We start from the raw sequence: 19753 nt of genomic DNA on the forward strand, positions 1-19753 counted from the left end.
GTGGGTAATTTTGAGTGCACTACTTTTTTCTCTGGACATTCGGACACCCCTTCAAAAGGCCGTGACCCCCTATATAGGGCACTATGTAGGGAGTTGGGTGCACATTAGGACACAACCATGTCATATTTAGTGTTTTCAGCAAGCATATTTAGGGACTACACATCAACTCAGTTAAGCAAGACTTTCACATTGAAGCTGATAATCAACTTTAAAGATGCCCCAAATGTACTTCGGTATCCATATTAATTAGCGCTGACTAAGCTAGCCTTACATGATCCAGTTTAATTCAGAATAAGTAGCACTGACACCTGGTATTTCTAATCAGATCTGTAGTCAAAAGAGAAAAACATTGAGAGCCCCCACACGGAAACTTTCACGCAGGTTGCCAGTTTGTGAGAGGAGGGCTATTTTATATACAGTCTATGCAGGATGGAGAACATAGCATAGATAAACACACACACACACACACACAACGATTTTTGCGCAGTTTTTGTCCTAATTTAGCCTCTTCCCGACCTCGGACGGCAAACGCCCGATCATCGTGAGTTTTCCCTGTCCAATCATCATTTGGTCTGTGGTGTGTTACGAGCCGATTTGTCCCGATAATCCGCTCTAAAACAGGTCGTAGCCGACAATTGGGAACGTTGAACATGTTCAATATTTCAGTGCCGATTTCTGAGGAACGCCGACAACTCGTGCATTGTGACTGTGTGGGTGGTGACGTGGCACGGAATGTAGCCAGTCAGAGAGCGAGCTGGCTGGGGAGCAAGGAAGTAAACAAAGTCCGTGTTCACACCGTCTCCAGTTTGTTATTTTTTTCTGTTCTGGTAATCTTGTGAGATTTTTTATCTGGTCGGGATCTTACACGTGAAGATAAAAAAAATTGCACTGTGTGTGGTGTGCTCTGAAAATGTAATCACGGAAGAACACACACATGACGATGCTGTCCAGTAACTCATCTACAATCTAGTCCTCCGAGCTGGACAAACGTTGAAATGTAGAAGAAGAACTATAGCAACAACCGGCAAAAAACAAAGAAGAAGAAACATAATAACAATCGGAAAACACTACACACAACATGGAAGGGGATATAAAGGATGAGGGAATGATGGTGGTCTTGGGAGTATCGTTAACAGAAAAAGCCAGAACTGAAAAAATAACAGATTGGAGACGGTGTGAACACAGACTTTATTTACTTCCTTGTTCCACAGCCAGCTCGCTCTTCGATTGGCTACATTCCGTTCCACGTCACCATCCAAGCAGTCACAAAGCACGAGTCGTCGGCTTTCCGAAGGGTCGATCAAGATGGCGACCATGGAGGGTGTTCATCGGTGAGCTCCGAAGCTATAAGCTCTACCACGCAAAAAGAAAACTACAAAACCATTCAAATGCAACATTCTGGCCTAATTTAGAGGAAGAAGACACAAGACAAGTAAGTTAAATATCGCCAGAAAGGGAGTGGACTGGGATTAAACCTCCAAAGCGACCCAAGTAAATCTACTAGCCAAAACATGTGCAACATGCCGAAAAGAGATGCTGCTAAGAGAAGTAGCAACACGTTACTACTGGACCATCAAGTTAATAACTTTGACGGTCTGTGTATTCCTTTACCTGTCACACCGACAAAAAGTCCTGACCCAAAAAAGCCGTGCTCCAAAGAACCTTAACCAAAAGACGATATCTCCAACGCAGACATCTTAAAAGCTGTGTTGGAATTGACGGCACGCTTCACCTCGCTAGAGCAACACATATCAAGAAACACAGAATCCATCGCCATGGTGTGCGAACATGTTAAAAAAATGGAATTTGAAATGAAAAACAAAGAGGAGCGTGTCAAAGAGCTCTCTGGAAAAGTGTCACAGCTACAGCAAAAATGTGAAGACGCTGAGCGTTACAGCAGGAGATGGAACTTGCATCTATATGGAATGAAAGAAACAACCACAGAAGATCAAAGTCGAAGTTCTTAAGTTGTTTGCGGCGCTTGCACCTGATGACAAGCAAAATCTAGGATTCTTTGTTGGCACGGTTCACAGAGTCGGTCCGTCCCACGAAAAAGCAAGCAGGCCCATCATCATCCAATTCTCTCAACGATCTTTCAGGAACAAAATTTGGAGGCTAACCCGTGAAAATAAGATCCTCAAAGTGATGAAATTGCAAATGAAGGAAGACCTGACGCATGCTGACAAGATGAAAAGAAACCAGCAATGGCCGCTGGTCGAAGCAGCTAGGAAGCAAGAAAAAAGAGCTGGCTTTCGAGGCCTTAAATTAAAAATTAAAAAAGTGAAATTTTATGCCTATAAAAACTCCAGAAACCATCATCTCCGATATGCCCTTTAAACATTGTGTTAAATATTTAGGTATTTATATCACAGATGATCAACTTTTCAGACAACAGCGGAATTTTATACCCAAAATTAAGAAAACCAATTTAATATTTAATCTTTGGCTTCCAAGAGACCTCTCCATCTTTGGACGAGTGTTGCTCACCAAAGCTGAAGGTGTGGCAAGATTTGTTTATCCTGCCTTATCACTCTTTGTTAATGATAACCTCTGCAAAGAAACGAATAACCTATGCATAAAGTTTATATGGAAAAACAAACACCACTATCTTAAGAAAAACATATTATGTCTAGGAAAAAATGAAGGAGGGATGGAAACGCTACACTTTTTCCACCTCAACCACACTTTTAAAATCAGATGGCTCGTAAATGTTTTGAAAAACCCAGAATCTTTATGGAATTTAATTCCCAATCACATTTTTAATGAGTTGGTAGGATTAATCTAAATTCCACCAGCAAGCCTCAATAGCTTGGAAACTTTGCTATGTTCACAACTTTTCACCCCACAGATACATAATATGGAACAATAGTGATATAACAAATAAAAACAAAACCTTATACAATAAAAATTGGATTGATCGAGGCATAATTCACATCAAAGACTTGTTTAATGACAATGGCTACCTCTATACATATGAACAGTTCTTGACAGAAAAATAATTTCCCATCAAATACAAAGAATTTGTTTCTGTAATAAACGCCGTACCCACAGGTGTAATTGAGCTGATGAAAGGCCACTCAAACCCTCAACCTATAAATTCTCAACTAAAAGAGCTAAAAATTAGAGGTATTAATATTACTAATATCAAATGCACAAATAAGCTTATTAGAGAAGAACTGAAAAGCAAAAATAAAATTATGCCCAGAGGAAAATCCTTCTGGATTAGCAACTCCAAAATATTGACTGGCAGAAATCTTGGCTTATCTCCTTTCAATTCTGTATTTCAAATAAGAGGAGTGCACTTCAAAATTCTGCACGTTTACCCCTCTAATGCCAACATCACCAAAATGATAAACACTAATTCCACTTGTACATTTTGCAATACTGAGCCAGAAACTATCATACACCTGTTTTGGCATTGCCTCCACTCAGTTATGTTTTGGAAGGAGGTGGAAAATCTTATTTTAAATAAAAGTGGTCTATCGATGTCAATTTCCTCAAAAGATATTATTTGCAGATACAACTGCAAAAATTAACCCCTGAACCACAAGTGTAGATTCAAGAAATCCTTCCCCAACATGCACATTTTTACAGCTGAACTTGATGCATATTTATGCAAATATTACATCCAACCAAAAAAGTGCATTTACACTCTCTATCTTCAGAGAGAGAGATTTTTCTTTAGAGGTTACTTGAGTTTTCTCAAAGAATCACTTTATATTACGCACATAACTGCCACTGTGTTCTTACCTCTGTTATTTTGTCCTCTTTATTGCGATTCTATTCTTATATACACATTTTTTTTCTTGTCAAGTCATTAGCATGTCATGTAGCATGTCATTCTGCTGTCTTTATGTTCTTTATGATCATTTTGTTTGTAAACCGCATTGTTCTGAAATAAAGATATATAAAATAAATTTAAAAAAAAAGAAAAAAGAGAGTCGTCCGCTTTCCACAGAAATCGGCACTGAAATATTAAACATGTTCAATGCTCCCAATTGTCGGCTACGACCCGTTTTGGAGTGGATTATCGGGACAAATCAGCTCGTAACACACCACAGACCAAATAATGATTGGACAGGGAAATCTCACGATGATCGGGCGTTTGCCGTCCGAGGTCGGGATGAGGCAAAATCGGGACAAAAACAGCCCAAATATCATTATGTGTGTACCAGGCTATAACAATAGTCCCAAGACCACCATCTTTCCCTCGTCCTATATATCCCCTTCCATGCTGTGTTGTGTTTTTCAATTGTTACTATGTTTCTTCTTCGTTTTTTGCCGGTTGTTGCTATGGTTCTTCTTCTACGTTTCAACGTTTGTCCGGCTCGGAGGACTAGATTGTATTTGAGTTACTGGACAGCATCGTCATGTGTGTGTTCTTCCATGATTAGATTTTCAGAGCACACCACACACAGTACGATCATAACTGATTTTTTTATCTTCCCGTGTGAGGTCTCGACCAGATAAAAAATCTCACAAGATTAAAAAAATTGTCATGTGTGTACCAGTTTTAAGTGTTTACCTGCCGAGGAGAAACTTTGCCAGCTCTGCATCTGTCTTGAAATTAATTTCTCAGACTTCTCCACCTTGCAAAAGATTCTCCAATATTGATCCTCGTTTTATTCCGTCTTTGGTCTTTGGCTTTTTTTAGCAGGATGCCGAGGCTTTTTAGGTTTTTGTGAAATTATTTCTGATCCGCTTCTTTTACTAGCTTCCATACCTGCACGCTGCTGCTGTTTGGCCGACATAGAATACAAAACGCTGCATTGTTTGGCAACTGTGTCGCATATGATTGGTTAAGGAACCAGGAAGTAGTAAAAAGTTACACAGTGCACCAAAGTTATTCCGTCATGTAACTCTGTTTATGGGGAAACTTCCTTTTATTTCTCAACAAATGAGACCATTTTAAATTATTTTTACAGATAAATGCTACTTATTTAGCCTTTAATGTGCATTCCTGTAGTTGTTGTTGCCCTGCAGCATCCCGAAGCTGAATCACCAAACATCACGTCACAGGGTGGCACTTTACAGCAGCATTTCACTTCACAGCACCACGTCACATGCTAGCAATTGGATATTAACACGCTGGCCAATTTGAACATGCACTGTGGCTGATTCATCAAAGGAACACAAGAGGACAGAAATGGAGAGAGCAAGACATGTGACAGGAGTCAACAGACTGACCTTTACTGTTAGGAGAGAGCTCAGAAAAGAGACAAGGTGAAGATGAATGCCAAATTATCTGTTGTTAGGGGGTGCTAAAGTACAAAAATTTGCCAAAGTTCAGTAGTGCATCTTTAAAAGATATCCTCTACATTTTTTTACATCATATTTTAGTCAACTAAAAATGCTCAAACTGGACCGACCTGTTGTTGTGCACCAAGTGGTGCGGTTGGGTTCCAATTACCAGCAGCTGAAGTCAGAATTTTGTCCCTTTTCGCTGCTCTATACAAACAGCTGCTCTTCATCATGGATTTGAAATGATTGGTTATCGGCTATCACAGAAAGAATCGTGGTGTTTTCCAGGAGGTGGCGCTCTGACAGATCAGTACTTCTTCATGCTCACATGTTTGATAAGAACAAGACAATGGAACAGATGTGTGCCGCTGTGCAGGCATGATGTCACAGTGATGTGATGGAGCAATGGGGGTCACCGTGAGCAACATGGACAAAACTCAGTCCAATGACAAGCGGGTCCACGACCCGAAACTGAACCACTCATCCACGTCAGAACATTTCATGTAATCAGTCAAACGTCTAATCAGTGCACACAGAAACTCATTAATTCTCCTCGTCATCCTCCATCCCTGCAGAGCAGCTGTTCCATTAGCTCACTATGAAATCAAACGCACCTCCGCAATGACTCCCCCCCCAATGGGAGACTCCTCATTTCCTCTCGGCAGCTGATCCTCCTTCATTAACTTCATCAGCTTGTCAGTTAATTAAACATCTGAGTTCCATCAGCAGGAAGTGGAGGAGGAGGAGGAAGAAAATGTTGCACACGGATGTGAAGAAATGACAAATACAGAACTCATGAAAAGAGGAGGAAAAGTTGGAAGTAGAGAGAGAAACTGAGGATTTAAAGGGATCGATGGGTGCAGATTACCAAAGTATTTCCTGTTTGCTAGAAATAAAAAAAAAAATAAAATAAAATCTCCACTGATGAATGAACTCTGGTGTGACATCATAGCTCAGCTGGTCATGTCACTGTGATGTCACACCTCCATGCTGTCGGGTTTGGGTGTCCTGGAGATCCACAGGGTTGACTGGTCGGCGGCGGTCTTTGTGTGAGGGTGGCTGTGGGGACACAGGTGATATAAGAAATAAACTAGGGCTGGGACTCGAATTAAAAAAAAACTGTTGTAATTAATTACAGGCTTTGCAATTAATTGATCTCGAACACATTTTAATCACATATTTGCCACAAAAAGCACAAAAATTAATCAAACAATAGACATTATTATTGTAAAATAAAAAGTCAACGAAAGTCTCCAATAACACAAGAAAAAGTCTCTAGATTTGTCGCTAGTTGCTTCTTTGAAATAGTCACTAGATGGGTATGAAAACTCACTAAATATAACGCCAAAGTAGTAAAATTAGCAACACTGATTTAGCTAAGTTCTATCATGCGTCTCAATTTAATTGGTGTACAGAAAATTGTGCACTGACTAACGTTCTGCATTGTTTGGAATGCAAACTGCAATTAAATGCGTTCATTTTTTTAACACTTTAATTTTTTTTGTAATTAATTGTAATTAATGCATTCCCACCCTAAAATAAACCTCAATCATCATAAACCAGTTATATTCATCAATGATAATGAGTATGGGTCATCATCTGATGTTGACCTAATTTGTTTTTCAGTAACCAAAGTTACCAAACGGCAGAAGAAGAGATGTGTGCCTGAAGACTGTCACACATAAATCATTTATGCACAACATAAAAATGGCCCAGTACTGAGCCTTGAGGCACCCCACAGGCAGCCTTTAATAATTTTGAATCCATACCTGTAAACTTGTATCATTTTGGCAAAAATCTACGTTTTTCAATTCAGTTTTCAATCAAATTAAAATATGGCATTCAGTTAAATCATAGATCTGAAATGTTTTTGAGAAAGGGGAGGAGCAATTAAAATGACATCTTTTATTATTGATAAAATCTAATCTAAGAGCCCTCCCTCAGACTTATAGACGAAATGGGGGACGCTATCGTTTTCACATTATAACATCTTTGATGGAACGAGTCAGCATCGTCATTTGGCCAATCACAATCACGATGACATCATTGCTTTTTCCTAATGTATAACAGTAACTTTTACCTGCTGTGTAACATAACGTTGTGTTAAGCATCATGAACCACTTCACATGAGTGTGTTTGAGCTTTCTGCTTTTCCTCATTTTTACATCTGAATATTTCACAGAGGCGCCTGGAGACAAACTGGCTGCAGTTACTGTTAACACAGATTCAGCAGCTTCTTCTCAACTGATGCCAAACACACACACACACATACATATACACACAAGTGCACAGTCTAACCCTGATGTGGACTTGTGAAGGCTTGTCCAATTAAGCTGATGAAGCAGAACACACACAGACTGTGTGTTCTGGATGCTGCTCAAACTGAAAGGAAGTTCTCCTTACAGCACCTCGCACTGGTCAGAGAGATGATGAGAAGCTGAGTTTCTGATCCTCGTGCTGATGTTTAGCTTTCGGTATCACTTGGTGTACTGCTTAGCACTTGCTTAGAGTTTATTCACCAACCGGACCAAGCCCTGTGGTGTCTGTACCTCAGCTTTTCAAAGGCTCATTCTGCTTTCTGACGGTACATATCTGCTGGATCCAATTTTAAGTGTCAGCAGGTTTTTTCGTTTTTTTTCTAATAGTAGAGGAAAAAAACATGTATTTTATATCTAATCTGCTCTCAAATGGGTCAGATATTGAATTATTAAACTGAAATTTGTTCTCTTACAACATCAAAATTATTTTGATGAATGGGCCCGCCCTGGTTCTCTGTCCTAGTGCTGGGTCTGTTTGAGTCTGATGGATCAGAACCGAACCAGGAACTAATCAAACTCTGACAGTGAATATTTGTCTGGTTGCAAAGAAATGTTCACCATCAGTTTCTGATGATGGTTTCAGGAGTTTCTGTGTGTCAGACTGCAGCAGAAACACACACACATCACTGATGTCAGGCAGCTGTGTGTAAATGATGAGTGTTTGTCAGAATGAGTTTAATTAAAGATGATTTTTTTTTTGGTCCGATGGGACTGTCAACAGTCTGGGCCAAGTTTAATGAGCACATCAAAAACTGGTTGGAACTGGTTCCAGTTCAACAACTTCCTTTATATATATATATATATATATATATATATATATATATATACACATATATGTATGTATGTATAAAAACTAATTAGATTGATATAATTGTGAGATTAAAAAATAAATAAAATAAAAATAAACTTACTTGTATACAAAAGAGGTGGAAAAAAACCAAAAGGAAATTTTTTGAGGTGAATTTATTGTCTAGTTAATTTTTTCTGACCTTATATTTACATTTGAATGAAAGCGCGTGGTCTTTTTTTTTATGCAAATAGCCATTCCTCCAACAAATATGCCACCATTTCAAGTGTCCATGAAGAAGATTCCCACATTTTACCATCAGAGCCATGGAAGTGCTGGTCAGAGTGACAAATTAACTGGTAACCGGGTTAATGACACCGGAAATGAATTTATTTAGATGAAAAACATTCACATTTAGTTTAGCACTTTGAACTTACACACATCAAGTATGCTGTGGTGACCCACACATACATCAGTATAAATGTGTTGATGTTACGTCACCCGACTCAGATCGAAAACTGGAAAATTTACCTTCTGCTGAGCATCTGGAAGCAACACGACCCAGAAGCCACCAGGATGAGCAGCAGCAGCGGGATCGTAGGGATGACGACGTACAGCAGCAACATGCCTAAAGAGACAGCAGAACATGAGACCAGAGTGACATCTCTGCAGCTTACAGGTCACAGGTGTTCATACCTGAAGCTCCGGTCATGGTGACCTGTGGGGGTACCTCCTCACTGCCTGCTGACTGAGTGACCACACCTGCAGTCGCTGCTGAGGGCACACACACACAGTCAGGTGGAGACTGGTTAATAAGGTGACTGGTAAAGAACTGCAGCTCTGCTACACATAGCTCACCTGAGTCCCGCCCAACAGGTGTGTCTCCGTGTTCCTTCACAAGATGGCTCTCTGCAAGGAAGAGCTGAGAATGAGTGAAGGAAAACACGCCTGGTGTGACTGAAGCTGACTGGCTGATGTTACCTGGTGTGTTTAATATTGGTTGAAGCTGACTTGCTGACGTAATCTGATGTTTTTAATGGTGGCTGAAGCTGAGTGGCCGACATTACCTGGCTCATACTTGCAGATGAAGTTGTGCTTCATGTTGCAGCGGTCGTCGTTCCATTGGTAGAGATAAGGCCCGCCCAGACCATGAAGTGCAGTTGGCTGATGGTACATCACAACACAGGCTTCCCCTCCACACGATGGCTCGTCAAAATACCAGTTCCTGCATCATCACCATCATCATCATCACTGTGGTACCAATTACTTGTCTGAGTGAGTCACCTGACATGCTCACCTGAAGGTCGCCACACTGCCGTCGGTCCACTGGTAGAGCTGTGGACAAGAAGTGAAGGTGTTGCTGAATTCAGAGTGAGTCTGATCAACTCCGTCCACCCGAGTCAGGCCGATCCAGAAATCACCATCTGCTATACCTCCTCTTCCTCCTGCACTGCCCACTGCTCCTGAACGCAACGCCTGGAGGCGAAGAGGAGAATGTGAGGTGATGAAGAGGAGTGGGAAAAGATGTAGACGAGGTGTGCTTGTGTCTCACCTGTAGCAAGTTTTCGATGTCTTTCTGCTCACTTGGACTCTCGATGCTGAGCAGTGATCCTCCATCCATCTCACAGGCCTGCTGCGCCTCCTTGAAGGAGACTCGGCTCGACATGTCATGGAAGTATGCGATCTTGTAGCAGGGATGCTCAGGACCTCCCAAACACACCGTCTGACCTGAGACACACAGCCCCGCCCACAATGCTGTGACAGGTCATTGGCCAGGGGGCATTCCTATGCACTAAAAACATATTAATAATATAAAATATTTTATTATTTTTAGGTTATTATGCTGTCATTTTCCTGATCTGGACCACTGGAGATCAAATTGCACCGTATGTGGCTCCTAAACTAAAATGACATCCCTGCTCTGCATCACCTAGGTAACTACTGTCCCACCAACATCCCAACATGAGAGAAGCTCTGTGCTGATGTTTGCAGGAATGTGTGTGTGTGTGTGTGTGTGTGTGTGTGTGTGTATGCAGCTGCAGCAGTGATTAATACACCGTCTGGTTAAAACAGCCTCACTCAGACCTACTTTAAGTGATTAGCTGGATTCTCTTCTGCACCATCATCACTTTCCCGTTAAAGCCACTAAAGAGCTCCATATATATCTGTCCACCATCAGACTGTTGGTCCGGCTGAGAGCTCTCAGTACCGTGCACAGCTGCCAGCGCTGCTAAATACACACTGCATGCTCCGTACAGGTCTGTGTGGCATACTCTGATGGGATTAAACCTGAAACGAAGGCGTCTTCTCAGTTTAATGGTGGAGATCAAACCTGAAACTCTTGAAACACACAAACAACCTCAGCAGCAGCATGCCTCCTCAAAAACACTGGTGAAGATGGTTGCCAGGCAACGCTTTCTGTACATCTGCTATCAGGGTTTGTAGAATTTAGATGTTTTAAGAACTTAAAGTTCCAGTCTGCAACATTTCTGTTGACAGAAACAGCAGCATTATAAATTATTGATGGTTTCTTTGTTGTAGCAATACATCTGTTCATTTTTTCTTTTAAACAGAGCGACATTTGTAGGGAAAATCTATGTGTAGGAGGAGTATGTGGGTTGTACCCATAAAAAATTGCCAGTCTCATCAACTCATATTTGTTTCCAATAGAATATAAATAATAGTTTATAATATCAAGGAAAATGTGAGCTGATTGTGAAACTGATGGCAGCAACATGTCTGTAAAAAGTAGTTCCAGGGTGATGTTCAGCATGGTGTAGCATCCCCTCTTCTTCTAACAAATGTCTGGAAACATCTGGGAAGTGAGGAGACCAGTTGCTGGAGTTTTAGGAGAGGAATGTTGTCCCATTCTGGTCTGATGCAGGATTCTAGCTGCTCTACAGTCCTGGACCTTGGTTGCTGGATTTCTGCTTCCATGATGCTCCCGATGTTTAGTATTGGTGAAAGGTCTGGACTGCAGGCAGGCCAGTTCAGCAGCCGGACTCTTCTCCTGTGAAGCCATGCTGTTGTAATGGATGCAGGATGTGGTTCAGCATTGTCTTGCTGAAACCTGCAAGATCTTCTGGATGGGAGCAGATGTTGCTCTAAAACCTCCATGTACTTTTCAGCATTGATGGAGCTTCACAATTTTTCTTTGAGGATTTTTTTCCCCTGAAATTTAGACCAAGTTTGTCTCAGATTGTTGAACCTCTGTCCATATTTCCATCTCAGACTGTGCCTCTCTGAAATGCTTAGTTTTTACCCAGTCATGTTACTGACCTGTTGCCAGTTAGTTGTCAAACTTTCCTCCAGTTGTTTCTAATTTGTTCCAGTTACTTTTTCAGTCTTTTGTTGCCCAATTTTTTAGAGATGTGTTGCTGCCATCATATTTATCTCACCTGCTCCTCGTCCGTCCTGTTCCAGTCCCATTTCTCACCAGCTTTTATTTGTCAGCTGTCCTGCATTGCTGTCCTTCCTCCTTGTCTCATCCACGACTCATGACAGTAATGACCTTTGACCTCTCTGACATGTGTTGTTGTTATTGTTTGTGCTAGCTGCGTTAGCATCCAGGATTCAGCAACTGAGCGTTCATGTCTGTCCAGCTCCGTCCAGAATCCTGATGATGTTTGTTGTAAACTGTGTCAGAGTTGTTTGTTAGACATGTGTTTGTTTTCACCTCAGAAACAATGATGGAGGATGTAGAAGCTGTCTTCTCAGCTTGATCTAAGCAGGTGGTGATATGCTGTTTAAATGGTTTTCAGACATCATTCAAATACAGACAGCATACAGACATACAAATGAGAAAATGTAGAGTTGAGTCAAAATCCTGTTTATGGAACATTTCATTCACTTTTGTGGTCTGATTAATTATATTTCTAAATCAGCAGACAGTTTAGATCAGACTGATTATACTTTACACATCTTCCTGATTATTTAATCTAGCTATAGGAGCCCAGAAGGGACAATCTAGACAGTCAGTACATTTAGATGATTTAACTGTGCCAGTACAACTGAAATGAGATATAAAGTAACATTATGTTACTGTCTGACCTTAAAAAATATATTTCTGGTTTGTTTTTGATGGCACAGTGACACTTTTTTCTGTACATTCCTGGAGTCGTCATTGTCCAGCAGCATCCAGATGCTGAAGAACCACACTTCACAACATTTTCTTCCAGGATGCTGCGTCACTTTACAGCTGAGCTGAGCTTTATGGCACCATGTCACAAACCAGCAACTGGATATCAACACACTGGGTGTTTTGAACGCAGACTGTTGCAGATTAACCAGAGACACAACAGGACATTATCAGAAAAAGAGAGGAAGAGACAGAGCAAGACAAGAGTCAACATCAAACTGACTTTTACTGTCTGGAGAGGGCTCAGAGAGGAGACAGGATGAATGTGGATGCTGCATTAGACGTCATTATGGAGTGCCTCACTGAGAAAATCTTCCAAAGTTCACTAGTGCTTTTTTAAAATAACATTATTTGAAAGAATTTTATTTTTCTTTTGTTGGACTCAAACAATCCCAGAAGCTCTTTGCGTGCTCCACAGCTCCCATCCCAGGACTGGACTCAGAAGTAACTAAAGAAGAAGAACCACATGCAACCTGTAAACCTCATGAATCTGAGCCATAAATATTTCTAGTTCAACGCTCAGCTCGGTACAAACTCAGCAGATAAAAGTTTGTGAGTTTGATGTATTGGTGTAGGGAGTCTTGCACTTGTACACTTGGATGATAACAGGGGTCCAGTTTAATGATCTGGTTGAGTTCTAGCTGTAGATTAACCGATCAGAGTCTGGTAGGTCTTCAACTTCAATTTATTCTCATCAAGCCATTTGTCTCATTTCAAGATGACAAAGAGATTTCAGTTGGTTGTAATCTGCTGCTTCACCACCAGGTGTCACTGCAGCCTCTACAATGCTTACTGAACAAGTTAACCCATACATACATACAACCAAACCACTTCTGGTGTTTTGAAATGTGATTTCTTTCTATCTAATTTATTTATTTATTTGTTTTTATATACTCTTATTTATATATTTATTTTATATTATTAGTTTACTTTTTAAAAATTGTTTATTTATCTAATATTTGATTGTATCTAATTTCATTCCAGTCTTTTCTCTCTCTCTCTTTTGTTATTTTCTCATGATTTTTTCATGTAACTATTTTTGTTTTTATATAATTGTAAATAAATATGAGCATTAGGGGGTTAAAACTGGTTTTATGTCCACGGTACAAAGCAGAAAACAGTTTACAGATGTTTTTGAACTTAAATTATTCAGAGCTTCATCACAAACCCGTCTTTAATAAACTATATAATTGAGTTCTGTAAATGATTCATTTGATTTAAAGACCCTGAAGTGATTTAAAAAAGAGCTGTTTTATCATTTTTAATGGAGAAAACTATTAAAATGTTGGTGATGACAAACAGAAGCAATTGAAGGGAAAATGTGGTCTCATAAATAGTAATCAGTGTCCCAAATGATGATGTCATCATTACGTCTTTTTGTTGGTCACATGATCAGATTACCAGCATCTTTCCAGAAACTTTCTGACCTCAAAACACCTGATCCAGAATAAGTAACACAAACACCACTTCATGTATCAGCCACACACGCGTGCACTTACCGCTCATCACTCGCGTCGTGTTCACCTGGACCACCACCGTCACCGTGACGGCCCCCAGCATCAGCAGCATCTCTGGATGAGAAGTCATGTTTTTTCAGAGTGAATGTTTGAGTCCTTCACCCGTCAGCATCTCATGTTTCTCTGCTTCGTCTTCACTCTGATGTGGAGCTGAGGAAGAGGAGGGTCCTGACTGCCTCCTCCTCCCGGATCGATTAGAGCCTCAGCTGCACCCTCCTCTTCATTAAACCCCAGGGGGCCACACACACACCCACCCACAGTTTAATTCACTTACTTGGGGCCACAGCTGATTGGCTCATGCAGAGCAGCTGATCAATAGAAGAGCGTCTCTTCTGATATCTGCAGTTATGAGCAACACTTCCTCTGCATTGATCCATGCGCTGCAGGAATTCTCTCTCATTATTCACACAGAGGACCAATGTGCACGCTTGTCTCCATATTTTAAATGAATTAAAGTGATATTGAAGAGAAGCTGAGGTTTGCAGTGCTGCCGGCTCAGAGGCTGCCTGAACAGAGCCTCATCCTGAGGACGGGGGGCTGCCCTGAAGCTGACCTCCTGCTTCAGTGTTACCGTGTCTCTACATCATAAACTGGAGTGTAATACAGGTCATCTTGATAATGAGAATGGACTTCTTTCTCTGCTTCTTTTCAGTTTCAATTAATTTCAGCTTTATTTATACAGCGCCAATTTACGACAAAGTCATCTCAAGGCACTTTTACAGACACAGTCTAATTATGATCCAATTAAAATTAATCCGTTACCTGATCCACATTACTTCAGTTTATAATAACTGAGTTCATATAAACCATTTCATATGGGGACTCTTCTCTTTGATTCTCCATCCTGAGCTGCACAGCACGACAGTGGAATGGATAATCTCCATTAGAACCAGAACCAGGAAAGAAAACCTCCAACAAACCAAAGCCGAGAAGGGAGATCGTCTGACTGGACCAGGTAGGGATGGAGAGGACAGGAAAGAGTGGTCCCCTATCAGCTCCAGCCTATGGCAGCACATCTAAACCCCCTTTTCCACCAACAGGTTGATATACATATTTTTTTGAGTGTCCTTAGGTAAAAAGAAGAAAGGTGCTAGAACAGGGCAACTCAGTTCATTCTTATTGAGAGCCACAATCCAACATATACCTGCTTCAACACACCTGAATCAAATTAAATGGATCTAACAGCCTATTACAATGACCCATTAATTTGAGTCAGGTGTGTTGGAGCGACTGTGTCACGTTCTTCATTATAATTCAAAGACAGCGTTGCACTGCTGCAACATCACGCTTTTATGTAGCTGATGAATCTATTACTATCTGGTTGATACTCCACCTACCGGGTAAGGATACATTTGGCTGTGGGCATGCAACAGATCAGGATTTAGCAAACCAAACCGCTCCCAATGTCCCATCAAGACCTAGACTCATTGGTGGAAATGGGGCAGGATTATGGTCCTGAAACCATCCCTAACTATAAGCTTTAGGGAAAAATTAACATTTTCATCCAAATTTTAAAGGTAGAGGGGGCATTGGCTTCCTGCACCTAAACTGGGAGCTTGTTCCATAGAAAGGGGTCTAAAAACTGAAGGTTCTGCCTCTCATTCTATTCTTTTGAACAGCAAGTGAAAATTGGTTGGGAAAATCTGGAAATATGAGCTTTTTTAGATCCAACTGAGCTTGTTCACTAAGAGCTTCATACATGTGGGTAAGAATTTAAATTTTTATTTTGGATTTAACAATAAAATTGAGAAGTAGAAAATTTATTCATCCAGGCCTTTATGTCTTGAAGATTACATCAGGCTTCATGGATAAGCTGAGTATAATCTGCGTAGCTTTGAAAATTTATGCCACTAATTTTTCCAAATTAAAGTGTGTATAATTTGAAAAGTATTGACCCAAACACAGAACCCTGAGGAACTCTATGACTCACTCTGATGCATGAGGAAGATTTGTTGATTACAGAAAGGTGCAGAAACAGTGGCATCCTGTTTGTTGAGGAGCATCTGAAAAACTTTGAAGGATCTTCTTCAAACACCAGATTCTGGTGAGATACCACCCTCAGACAGAGGCTGCTTCACCTGAGGGAGAAAAAAACCAAACACAACCTAAGAAGCATCATCTTGCAGTGAGTGATCTGACCTTTATACAGAAAGAGAAACCAAACCACTTCACAAACATGTGGAACAACACAGGAGAGCAGATCTTTTAGATGAGAAGTCTTCCAGAACCAGAAGAGAAATCCAGTTAGTTGCTGGTCTTACTCTCAGGATCACAGCTGGTCCAACAGCTGAACTTGACCTGACAGATTGTTTACAGTACAGCTGCAGTTGTGTTCAAGTGGATGAGGCTTTATGTTTCCATCCCAAGCTACTGCTGTGGCTCTTCCAGCATTACGAAGACATACAGCAGTGATGTCAACCCTCTTGTGGCAGAGTCACAATGTGTTATTGTGACCTTCAGACCTCAGTTGTTTGTTTAAGATGAGCTAGGCAGTTTTTAGTTAGTCGTGTAGCATTCAATTCACCTGACACTAAAACCTCCAAAACATCAGCACTGCCTCACGCTCTCTGAAAGGCCCCTGGGGGGTTGTTACCACCCTGGAGAGAAATGCTGGGTAAGGCTACGGATAAGCCAGGGCTTTGATGTCATGTCATAAAAAATGTGAAGAGTGGATGTGATGATGTGTTTGATGAGCATGAAGCGCATAGAAATGGAAAACGTGCACAGCAATGTGCCAGCAGCACTTTATTATTACTCTGATGAGAACAGAAATCAATACAAGCCTGAGCTGATCTCAGTTTGCATCGACTAGTCTGCATCGACCTGTGCCTACGGTCCCTGAACGTAGCACGGAGACACTAAAACACTTCAGTTCACATGTCCATCTGTCCATCACCCAACCCATCTGTCTATCCAGACAGTTTTGTTTGTAATGAAAAATTATTAAATATTATTAATTACAAATTTACATAAACTTAGTAAAAGAGAGTGAGCCTAGAAAACTTTTTTTTCAGACCACAAGGATTTAAAGGAAATGTCTGTTGGAAATTTTTAATGTGCTTTGAATATTATTTATTATAATTTCTTTGTTTTTTTCTTTTTCATAATGTTAAAAACAGTAATAATAATAATAATAATAGTAGTAGACTATTCAAAGTGTAGTTCTGGAAACTTGAGCGCCTTAAAAGGAACTGCACAATTACCACCTTCACCAGTTCTTGAGGTGTATAGGTGCCCCCCCACCTAAGAGTCCAAACCATACCTGGCTCCTGGTTTTCCTCTGGTTCCAATCAGAGCATAGACAGAAAAAGCTGCATCTGGTTTTTTCAGGTGCTACTATGATCAGTGGTGTTGCTTCTGTCAGCATACTAATTATATGGACAGAAACAGTTACCTTGGCAACCAAGAAAGTAGGGGAGAAGCTTCTCTGGCAATTTAAAAAACACATTACAGATGGGAGTTGGTCAGGGTGGGTGTGAAGCTCTGAGACAGAGAGGGAGGTGTTAAAGTGATCGGATCGTTTTACGGACACACTTAGACCCCGAAACCCAACCCGCTGAAATCTGGACATAATTCAGTTTAACAAACAGAAGAATCACACTGTGATTGAGAAGAGAGGAGGAGGTTGGTCAGAGGGATGCGTGGAAATGAACCCTGGTCTGAGAGTCTGAACCTGGATCTGAGAGTTCAAAACTGGATCGAAGAGTCTGACCCTGTATCTGAGTGTCTAAACCCAGATCTGAGAGTCTGAACCTGGATCTGAGAACACCAATCTGGATTTGAAAATCTAAAACAGGATTTGAGAGTCTGAACCTGGATTCGTCAGTCTGACCCAGGATCTTAGAGTCTGATCCGAAAGTCCAAATCTGGATCTAAGTGTTCAAATCTTGATCTACTGATTTAAAACCAGATCTGCGAGACCAAATCTGGGTCTGAGAGTCAAAACCTGGATCTGAAAGACTTTTATTTCAGAGAACTGACCAAAATCTGAACCCAGAACTTTGTCGTCATTGTGACTGTCACATTCACTGTTTATACCAACAAGTGTTTTACATAATGAACACACACACACACACACACACACACATTGACCTGTTAGATCTCAGTCCATTTCTTGTATTGATCTCTGTATTGATTGGCTGTAGGCGGCCGATCGTCTTCGTCAGAAAACACAACCCACTTACTGCTGATTACCTCAGACACACGCACACACACACACACACACACACACACACACACACAGTAATCAGATAGATGTTTTGCTACAGATGCTCCTCATACAGAGTAATAGATTACTGATCAGTAATCCTCAGCAGCTGATTGGATTCTCCAGGTAAAATAAAACCAAACCGTCAGTTTCCACTCAGGATGTTAAACATCACATTCAGACATGTCAGCATTCAGCTCCATCGTTTTCCTGCTCACTGAACAAACACATAAAAGTAAACTAATGACTTTTCTGCTGAAAAGATTCAGTCAGACTTTCCCAGGTATCTGAAGGTCTGACTCCTCCTCCCTGGATGATCATAAAGATCTATAAAGAACATGTTAACTGCTCTTGTAGGGACATTCATAGATGTTTGCCCACTGTCTTGCAGGACTCCTGGAACCTTCTTAAGATATTCCTCCCAGGTTTATTTAGAGACGCAAAGTGTACAAGAAATTGGTCTGTCTGCAAACACACACACAATATTCTGTTAAAGAACTGCAAATCAATAAAGTTTCTCTGCTTCTGTAAATGTGGATTTATGAGGCAGATTCAATCCAAGCATCCGATCAGGTGGCAGCTGCTCAGACTGCATGATGACACATTAACCTGTCAGACTGTTTGTCAGTGTGAGGACCAGATGAGATTTAGAACAAACACAACCACTTTAAATATGGAAAATGTTTAGTCTGTAGTTCATGAAGAGATTAAAGCTGTCAGCATCTTCTAAGGCAGCTACTGACACCTGAAAATGTGTGACAGACTCAGACGAACCTGTTATTTAGATGTGCAGTTACAGGTCAGTACCTGCAGAGGGCGCGCTGACTCCATTTGCTGCGTTTCAAAGGTCAAAGGCACCATGGCTTCTTTAAGGATTTTCTCCTTAAAGTTTAGAAAATGTATTTGTGCAGATCACTCAGTAAAATACACAGAAACAACCTAAAATCCTTAACGTCTCCCTAAGCCATCTCTTTTGTGCTGACCACACGGTGACAAGTATAAATTACCCAACTTGTTAACATTTTGAGCCAAGTTTAGCTAGCTAGCTATTTTGAATTTTAGTTTATTTCGGTGGGAGGTGGTACATTATCCTTCCTTTATAATTATGATCTTTTTCATAAAAATTTGCCTTTTTGAGAAGGGTTTCTAATATGTGAAATGCCTTGATGCATTCTATATTGTTTTAGTGTTTTATGATCGCTAATGCTAATTTATTTTGAACAATGAGACATTTAAGCCGTTTAAAACACTTGTTCATTAAAGTTAATAATGATTAATGATATGTGGTTAAAATTTATAGTAACTTCAAATGTGCACATTAAAGTTTTAATTTGAAACTTGAAAACATGTTTAGCTAATTAGTGGTTGTTTAGCTTAAGTGCCAACTGTCATGTAAAGTAGTTGTATTTATTTTGCTGTGGTTACACTTTGACTCAGTTATATGCTTGATGTTTTTGTTTTGTTTTAAGTTGATTAGGTTTCACGTCAGAAACAGGGAAAACAGTTACTTCTTGTTCTAGTCCGGACTGTTAATACAGATCAGTG

General features: G+C 40.5%; 1 protein-coding gene across 2 annotated transcripts; it reads right to left on the reverse strand.

The window, feature by feature from the left end:
* Nucleotides 1–5555: 5555 nt before the first annotated feature.
* Nucleotides 5556–14101, reverse strand: chodl (chondrolectin). Of its 2 annotated transcripts, none has more exons than XM_041968471.1 (8): nt 13984–14101; nt 9899–10074; nt 9644–9822; nt 9414–9571; nt 9205–9255; nt 9043–9117; nt 8878–8974; nt 5556–6300 (listed from the first exon to the last, which is right to left on the reverse strand). In XM_041968471.1, the coding sequence occupies exons 1-8, from the start codon at nt 14069–14071 to the stop codon at nt 6219–6221; spliced, it is 906 nt and encodes a 301-aa protein (XP_041824405.1). In that variant the 5' UTR covers nt 14072–14101; the 3' UTR covers nt 5556–6218. The 2 variants fall into 2 exon arrangements, with proteins under 2 accessions (XP_041824405.1, XP_041824404.1); XM_041968470.1 differs by having other exon boundaries at nt 9043–9120.
* Nucleotides 14102–19753: the final 5652 nt, after the last annotated feature.

Source organism: Melanotaenia boesemani, chromosome 18 (genome assembly GCF_017639745.1).
Source record: "Melanotaenia boesemani isolate fMelBoe1 chromosome 18, fMelBoe1.pri, whole genome shotgun sequence".
Lineage (NCBI taxonomy): Eukaryota > Metazoa > Chordata > Actinopteri > Atheriniformes > Melanotaeniidae > Melanotaenia > Melanotaenia boesemani.

Coding starts and splice junctions, on each gene's coding strand:
- chodl (XM_041968470.1), bottom strand. CDS start 14,071: ATGACTTCTCATCCAGAGATGCTGCTGATGCTGGGGGCCGTCACGGTG. Junction 9,256..9,413: donor CATCTGCAAGTATGAGCCAG/GTAATGTCGGCC, acceptor TCTTCCTTGCAG/AGAGCCATCTTGTGAAGGAA. Junction 6,301..8,877: donor TTCCAGATGCTCAGCAGAAG/GTAAATTTTCCA, acceptor GTGTCCCCACAG/CCACCCTCACACAAAGACCG.